The 9,160-nt window shown below is 35.3% G+C and overlaps 1 protein-coding gene and 1 long non-coding RNA gene across 3 annotated transcripts; one reads left to right on the forward strand and one right to left on the reverse strand.

The window, feature by feature from the left end:
* Positions 1–1,092: 1,092 nt before the first annotated feature.
* LOC105033465 (thaumatin-like protein) lies at positions 1,093–1,937 on the reverse strand. Its single transcript, XM_073244856.1, has 2 exons — positions 1,877–1,937; positions 1,093–1,798 (listed from the first exon to the last, which is right to left on the reverse strand). The coding sequence occupies exons 1-2, from the start codon at positions 1,935–1,937 to the stop codon at positions 1,116–1,118; spliced, it is 744 nt and encodes a 247-aa protein (XP_073100957.1). The 3' UTR covers positions 1,093–1,115.
* Positions 1,938–3,036: 1,099 nt separating this feature from the next.
* LOC105033463 (uncharacterized) lies at positions 3,037–6,136 on the forward strand. 2 transcript variants are annotated; one of them, XR_012135069.1, is made up of 2 exons: positions 3,037–3,971; positions 5,719–6,136. It is a non-coding gene; the product is annotated as an uncharacterized lncRNA (long non-coding RNA). The 2 variants fall into 2 exon arrangements; XR_012135068.1 differs by having other exon boundaries at positions 5,870–6,136.
* Positions 6,137–9,160: the final 3,024 nt, after the last annotated feature.

The following is a 9,160-nucleotide window of genomic DNA, read 5'->3' on the forward strand; positions in this document are numbered from 1 at the left end:
TGGCTGCACTTTCTGGAGGAAACCTGGGCGGTGGTATCTTTTTGGTTGCAGAAAAATGCCTTGAAAGGCTCTAATCTTTAGCATGCCAATAAGATGGTAGAATGCATCATCCATGGCAGTCATTTATGCCTATCGATCTTGTTCTAATTAGATGCTCAAATAATCATGAATAGAAGTTATATTATGGTTTTTGGAAAAATGCTATAGCCCTCTGCTTCTTGGCATACAATACAAGCTGAAGTTACGCTAATGTGGTGTATCATGATTCGACCACCTTCTTTTGAATTAGACCAATCTTCCTTTGCTGATGAACCTACGGGTTGAGTCAGTGGAGCCCATGACATTATTCGTCTCTTAGGGCAGGGAATATTATCTAGCAGACACCACATATTGATCGGTGCTTCCTCCTCCTGTTTAGAACAGAGGACGTTGTGCGTAACTTACAAGTCCTGGCGACATAATAAAATCAATCTTTTATACCGCTGCTTTCAAAATTCTCTTTTCTTTTTTGCCTTTGCTTGGATGATTGTGGATATGGTTTCACAAAGCCAATTTGTCGGTGCTCTCTACTCTGCATGACTGGGTTCATACCCCTTGCTGCGTACAAATGGGTACCTGAAAATTTATAGGCTACATTCTGCTGATGGCAATGGTTATCTTTGCTTATTTGGGAGTATATAGAAAGCTGTTATGTAGGACCCCAATAGGTTAGAAGATGGCCATAACAGTTCATAGTTACAATGCTTGATGTGTCTCCATTAGACTATCTTTGATCACTCTACCACTGGCCAAGTAATTGTTGTTCTCACTTTTTCTGATCCTTAAACACCATTTTGGTTTTTAAGGCTCTTCCTCTCAGATGTTGCTTCTGGCCTGTCCGAACGGCTATTATCTTTCTGCAAGCCATCTTCATGAATGAACTAGTATAAGCAATTAGCTCATCTAACTGAATCTCAGTAACTGATTTCTCGTTAGGGAAATAAACAAAGCTGTTGTTCCATAACTAAGAACAATACTTAGCATAGCTAGCTATAAATATTAAGTACTCGAGTGATGCAACTATAAAAACCAATTAGACTAAGCCTACAACTACAAAGAAATCAACACCACATCTCTTATCTTGGAGCAGGACAGAAAGTGAGAAGATATCGTGATGCCCTGCACTTGTTCAGGCTCGAAGAGTCGTCATATGCGAAACTGTAAGCTCGAGGGCATATGGACTTGAAGAGGTGGGAGAAGAGTGTGGGCTTGCAACTCTTTGGAGAGCCATAGTCCCCAGTGCAGCAGTACTTGTCTGTCTGCAGCGCCAAGCATGCGCTCTGGCACCCCACCACCTTCCCTCGCTTCACCACCACAAACCTGGAAGGACAGCATGCGTTCAAGTCCACCTCGCAGCCTGCCACGCCGCACCCGATCCCTCCACCGACCGGAGACATTGAGACCGGAAGATTGAAGCCATCGACCAAACTCACGTCGTAGTAGTGAAGGGGAGATACGGTGGTTCCGAACGTCATCTCGACGACCGTGGTGGGTGGCGCCCCGCTCATGCCCTTGCAGTGCAGGATGCCACCGCAGTCCCCAGTGTCGCAGGAGCCCTTTCCTTGCTCGTCAAAGGAACAGCCTTTCCTGCCCCATATCCTGCCGGACCATCCGGTGGGCACGGCAAAGACTGCTTCCTCACTGGCGCCGAGGTGGAAGCCACCATCTTCGGGCGAGGGGTTGCCGGTGCTGCCAAGAATGCCGGGCCACACACTGTGCTGGCAGTTGTTTACCAGTATGAGTTGGATTTCACCTGCAACTGAGGAGAACATAAAAAAGAGTTAGATCCTGTTGTTGTGAGCATATGATTTAAGGTTCTGTGGATTCAGAGTCCTACATGAAAGAGGAATGGAGAGGGAGATGAAGAGGAAGAAGAGATGTGAGCTGGAAGCTGGCATTTTTTCCCCCTCTTTGGTTTCCTGAAGTTGGGTATGGTGCGGAGATCTTATGTTGTTAGCTTGGTAGAAGAGGGAGATGGTGGAGTGGGGAGAGTGGTGCCCTCTAATTTCGTTATCATGAAGCATGCTACAACCGTCTTAACGGTTTTATAGCGGACAAGCATGTTCCTAAGAGATCGGGTCTTCTACAATTATGTTTAAGTTTCCTTTTGTTCTTAGCTATTTTTTACTTATTTTATTTTTTTTTTTAAATTTTAAACTTTTCCCCTAGTTTGAGCTTTGCGTATATTCCTTGCTTGGAATTGGGTTTGCTCAATCTTTGCTTCTCAGTAAAACGAAGCCAAAGTATATGTGAAGAATTGAAAGGGATGTCGATCCCCCCGCATCAAGGGGTTTGACAATTCATCTTAGGGTTATCTATCTCTTAGATTATGATCATGCATTGCTTTCCTCAAAATCATAGAAGCCATCAGGAATTTCTTTTGTGAAATAAAAAGAATAAGAGAAGGTAAAGAAGTCAAGATTGGTTTAGTATATTTATCTTTTTTCCAAAAAAGAGAGAATGATTGGGTATGGTATATTGCAACTAGGGGCATTGTTGAACCAAGAAATTTGAATATAGTGATAGCACAGAAAAAGGGAGGAAAAAAGGCGCCAGCTACTGCTGTCCATATTGCCACCTTTATCAATCCTGTTCTGTTGATTTGCAGGATTTTTTGCAATTAAGAAAAGTTACTGCTTGATAGAAGTGGATTAACCTTATTTTTAGACGGTTATGCTTAAGCCTTAAACCCTTTCCTTGTGGTGAAAATTTTTAAAAAAGGTCTATAAGTATTATTTTGAAGATGTGCTCTTGAATATAATTTTGCATGATGTATGAGAGGTTTTTTTTTTTTTGATGTGAGATGTATGAGAGGTTACATTATTGTAATAGTCCATACTAGCAAATCTTGGCCATAATGTCTGTGCTTCTTCTCTTTTTGACTAAAATTAGTAACAAATTAGGAGATGGGATTAGTATGTGACTTGAAAATGATGGAAGATTTTCATTTTATAAGGGACGGTGGAAAGCACAAGGAAGAGTGATGGTACCCAAAATGAGTGGCAAACCAGGATTTGGCGAGATACATGGGGTGATTTATTTGTTGTTCAGTAAAAACCTTTATTTGAGTACAAACTAACATATCCACCAAGCATTTGCCTAGCCAGAAATTTGGAATAATTGAAAATTACAAAAGCAGGAATTTGTCTAATTTAACATCTAAATTTTCTAGAGAAGCAGAATTAAAATAATTGTTTTTGGGAACCTGCTAACATGTTCTCCAGTAACTTTGAGATGTCATTAATGAAGTAAAGAAAATTTTATGAATATGGATATTCATACGGATTCAGGCATGAGATTGATGTCTCAACTCCTAGCACTCTTGCAAGGTGAAAAAGGCTTATCTTGTTCCCCAACCATTTAGTTAACGTTGGGCGGAGAAACAAAGTTAGTTTATAACAGAGTGAGTTAAAAAAATAGCACTAAGCCCCCTTCACCTTGATGGCGTCTAAGTTAGTAAACCTCTGTAAGGTTGAGGGTTCGAGGCTTGGTAGGAGAAGAAGGGAAAAAGAAGAAAGAGGTATTCTAAAATACCTCATTTTTATTTTATCGTCTCTACTCTTCTCTCCTCTTCCTTCCCATCCTCTGCCTGCCACAAATCCTCCATCCCTACCGGTCATTACCAACGTCTCTACTCCTCTCTCCTCTTCCTTCCCATCCTCTGCCACAAATCCTCCATCCCTACCGGTTCCCGTGAAGCCTTCTCTCACTCCTCGCTTCCGTCCCCGCACCCAAGTACAAGTCTTGGTTGGAGCCGTTCCGCGAAAATGAGAGCGGCGAGAAGGCGCACCACCTGTTCGAGGGTGAGAGCGAGCCGGATGGAATCGCCTTACGAGGTATCGAGCGTGTCCCCGTCCGCAACCCCTGGTGAGATCAAGAGGGGGGCTTAACGGAAGCGCTCCTTCAAATACCACCCCGATGTCAACAAAGAGGTAAGGCGTCCAATTCCCTCTTTTTTTTTTTTTTTTTTTTTTTTTTTTTTTTTTTTTTTTTTTTTTTTTTCTGATTATGTTTCGCCTCAAACTACTTTAGTTCCCGGAGAACCTTGAATTCTGGATTCCTGGAAAATACTTTAATCAATTTTAACTGCCTTCAGTTTCTTGAGAAAATGCCTTAGGTTTTTAGTGGAGTTAATTTCTACTAGTTTCCATCCATTCCCCTTCGCTCTGATGCTAAGATTTCTTGCTTGCTCGAATTTTTGGGAAATTTCATCATATGCATATAACTCTTTGAAGGGGGTGTTTATCTTTTGCATCAATTTTCATATACTACGCATTTTTGCATATCGTTCCTTGTTTTGTCATGTCGTTGTATTGGAACTTCAAGAGTTCTGTTTTTTTTTTCCCTTGGATTGAAACTGGATATAGGATTTGCCGAATGATAAATTCATGGCGACGCGAACCATCATGACTGGTTGAAAGTTTTGGTCTTGATTTGAAACCGCATTGCACATGCTGAATCTGGATTCTGTGTGGCCTTTCGTGCCATGGACTCTGTGCTGCAAAATGGTCTCTGAAAGGTGTGGCCTTTTGCTGCGGTATGGGAGATAAGAGTCATGGAACATCCACACGATTTGCAGCCTTTTTCATCTGGAATGTGTCCTTAAAAGCCAACATCTCTTCTCTTTATTAAAAATAACCTTATAAGCAGCTGCAAGATGGGGTTCTTCTAGTAGACCGGGCTTTGAATGTCAGTGGAATCACTCTTTTTAAGGTCACCTGTACATTATCCTGAAAGTTGATATATCTTGTTTGCAAAGAATAAAAGTCTCCATTCTCATAAAGAATTGATGAATTCTGACTGGATACAAAGTTTCAATCACCTTTACAATCAACATTTGTAACTGCTGATATCACTTTCTTCCCCCTAGTTTATTCCATGAAGACAGAGCTAGATGGTCAGGTTCTTGTATCCAAGTAGTCTGGGATAAATTTTTATTTAATAGATCTTGTGTTCCTACTCCAAAATCCATGATCCGTTTCCTGTTGGTGGATCTGGGAAGGGGACATGACTGGATATCCTTAACTTTGTGCACCAATCTCCACCCTAATCAGCAGATCCAACTGAAAATATGCGAATCATTGGTCCAAGATGATATTTCCGCAAGTAACTCTTTTTTCGGTGATATGGGTGATGTTTTATATGATTTTTCTTCATAATTTCAACTGATGAATATTTAAAACTGGTACCATTTGATTCTGTTGAGCAGAAAGCATCATTCAAAACTGAGACTAGGCCTTCGTTAGTGCTGATGTTATTTTGTACACATTCGATCCAGATGTTTTTGACTTCCCATGACGATGTTTTCTGCATCCTTGTCTAGTTCAGATCTCACCAAGTAATACAAAAAGATCTCTTAAAATAAGATTTGTTTCCTTGAACATGGTTGCTGGCCACTAAAGAGGAAACGGCAAATCTATTTGTTGTTGTTAGTTGTTACAGATGCTGAAAAATCACTTGCATGTTAATCTCCTTCCTTTTATTTTTTAATTTTTTTTTAAAAATTCAGCTGCCACGGCAATCCCTTGCTTATTGATCTACAAATTCAAATTTCTTCCAAAAAGGCATGTGATATGCTTGAAATTTATTTTTATTGTTTTGTGAAAATTTTGTTTCTTTAGTTCCTAACTTTAGTTTCTAGTTTTAATTTTGCCGAAACCTTTACTGACTTGATGGCAGGACTCATGGTATATCAGACTATGCTAATTAAGAGACATGGTGCTTTGCCTAATCATGTTGATTACTTTTTTATTTACTAATATAGTTCTATATGCGACTTTGACATAAGCAAGTTGCTTGAGAAATTCATGTGAATTAATCATGCATACAGTACCTTGTTGAATTCAGAATCACAGTTCAAGTATGGTACTCACAATTCAGATTATTCGGCAACAGCTGAAAGGAGCAGTAGTACTCAGTAGAAGAATTTTATGGCTTTGGTACAAATCTTGCCCCTCTGAAAGGTTGTCTAAAATACCACTTGTCTCACACTTATGAGTTTCAAGTAAAGTATATGACCGAACAATTTTTTTTTTTTTTTGGATATTGGATAAGGAATTATTTATAGAAAAGGAGTATGTTTTCATTTGCAGCATTATCGTGAACAGCATGACTTTCTTCAACAAGTTTGTCATCATACTTGAAAATACATAGGCATGCTATAACCTCATCTTTTAGAATATGTTCACCTCATCTTTTAGGATATGTTAGCCTCATAATTAATTGAAAGTCTTTATATAACCCATTAATTCTGCAAGTAATTTTTTCAGAGATGTTCAAATATTAATAGGTAGAATTTTCTCCTCCAGGAGACCACAGCTTGAGCATTTTCTTCTGATAATTTTAGTTGTTCAGTCTTTTTCTTTCTATAAAAGAGCCAATTTTCCTTGATGATAACCACGTTGGAGCATTGTTCATGAATAGACTGGATATTGTCTAAGAAGGCTAACAAAATTTTTTTCTTGTTTATATGAAATTTAAACAAAATGATTTATGGAAGATAGCAAATTAAAATTGAAAAGAATCGGAAGCATGCGCAGCATTGTCCTAAGGTGTATTTTCATCTTTCGTGCAGAAAATATCCAAAAATATCATCCCAAAATATGATCGGTATCCTCTGTCTACAAGTACGACTATGGAGGAGATTGTTGAAGACTTTGTCAGCATCCAAGAAAAGAAGAAATATTGCAGTAGAAAAGAGAAGTACTAGAAAAAAGCTTGGAAGGCTTTTAGATGGCTTGCTAGATTAGATCCCAAGGAGGTCTTTTTATAGCCAACTTATTCAGACCATTTAGGCTGGCCCAACATTTAGAAATTAAGGAGTCCAATGTTTCAAAATTAAAAGTCCAAGGTTCAAAAAAGTAAAAGCCCAACGTTCAAAAATTAAAACCTAATATTTAAAAAAATTAAAATGACGATTAAAAGTTTAAACAGTTAAATAAAAGATTAAGATTTTGGATTGGCAGGGTGTTAATTCTGCACCTACTTCCGCGCTCACGTCTGATCCGATTCAATTCATACACACATATATTAAAGATTTTTTTTCAAAGCTCCTCAAATGCTTCAAAAGGTTTAGTCAAACTATTTTCTCATATAAAGGGCTCAAACATTTTTTTTTTCTCGATGTAGAACTAAAAAGATATCAATCAAGGTGGTCAAAAGAAAAGCACATTTGGAGGGAAACTTGTTGGAAAAATTTTGGATTTTCAAATTAGAATTTTCTCCAATAATTCTTCATAAAACTCAAAAATTTTCAAATAATAGTAAAATAAAATAGATTTTTTTTTTTATATATCCTCCAAAATATTGAAATTTGCATGAATATTTTTTCAAAATCGATATTTGCATATATACTCTCATAAAATATTTATTTTGCATGTATACTTTTTTTTTCTTTTTTTTATATATATACCCACATCATCTAATGTCGTAAAAAATTAATGGCTTAAAATTTAAATAACTAAAATATCCTTATAGGTAGACATGCAAAAAAAAAAGTTATAAGAATATATATATGCAAATAACAATTTATGAGGATATTTATATAAATTTGAATGCTTAGAAGGATATATATGTAAAAAATTTTAATTTAATTTTTATTTATTTCATCTAAATAGATTCGGATCTTCTTATTTTATAATATAATAATATATTATATAATATAACAATATGATAATGATTATTATATAATATTTTATATATTAAAATATTATATTTTATTTTATTTTTAAGCAAAATGAGATGACTATATTTATATTATAACAACATGATATACCTTATCCATTTCATAAAGATATTTTTGATAAAAAATTTTAAAATAAAATATAATAAGATTATAAATTTTTATTGTTATATAATGTTTAAACTCATAACTATATCCATTCTATACAAATATACAAGCTATCCATCTAATATCATATTTAGATATTTTTTTTAAATATATATTATTATATATTAGAGAAAATTTAGATGGTTACGATCTATCTATTTTTTAGATAAAATAATTTTGATCCATCATTTAATAAAAAGATCTTTTTATTTATATAAGTCAATAAATTAAATATATTCGTTATTTTAGTAATGCATGTTAATTTTTCTCCATTAGAATAAGAAAAGAATTAACAGACTAAGAGAGATGTATTACATGTAAAAATTTTTAATTTAAATTTTTTGCATGTATACCCTTTCAAACATTCAAATTTGTATGAATATCTTTATAAAATTATTATTTATATATATACTCTTATAAATTTATTTTTTGTATATCCATTCGTAAGGGTATTTTAGTCATTTTAATTTTAAGCCGTTAATTTTTAATAGCATTAGATGATGTGGATGCATATCAAAAAAAATATTTTATGAGGGTATATATGCAGATATAATTTTGAAAGGGTATTCATACATATTGGAATGTTTAGGAAGATATATATGTAAAAAATCTAATAAAATAAAATAAAATATAATTTTTTGGATGCTTCTATTATGTAATGGATAAAGTGTCTTTATAAGATTTAACCTTACTTAGTATAAATAGTTTTCATCTGAAGGAAGTGGAGTGAATCGATCTTGAGCTACGTTTCTTTGATCCAGACTTCAAGTATCATATACATAATATAGAGTTTTTCATCGCGAGGCTGTGCATTAGTGGCCCTGCATATGTATCTTGATTTTTTATGAGAGTTAATAGAGATAGTTCAGATCTCATATCCATGGCTATATACGAATACTCTCATATAGATGAGCTCTTTCAGGAATGTGTGTAGAGTCACATCTCTTAAAAAATATCACTTCAGCTTTTATTCAGAACAATGGCTTTTTCTTAACCATTACACAAGAATACTAAACACCATAGGGCTAGGATATATCAGGTCAAGATGTGCTCTTTTATCAACCAATTAGCTTGTTATTATCAAATTGAATCTTCTTCAAGAGATCTCTTATCATAGATGTTAGGTTTTCACTATTGGAAGGTCTATTATAGATAAAGTCCTTTCCCCTCGATGTCTCAAAGATCTTAGTCTTATTCAAGCCTTTAGTAAGACAGTTAATAATTTTTTGATCAGATCATATAAAATTTAATATTATTATATCATGCTTTTATTGCCATCTGATGGACTTTTAT

Source organism: Elaeis guineensis, chromosome 10 (assembly GCF_000442705.2).
Source record: "Elaeis guineensis isolate ETL-2024a chromosome 10, EG11, whole genome shotgun sequence".
NCBI lineage: Eukaryota > Viridiplantae > Streptophyta > Magnoliopsida > Arecales > Arecaceae > Elaeis > Elaeis guineensis.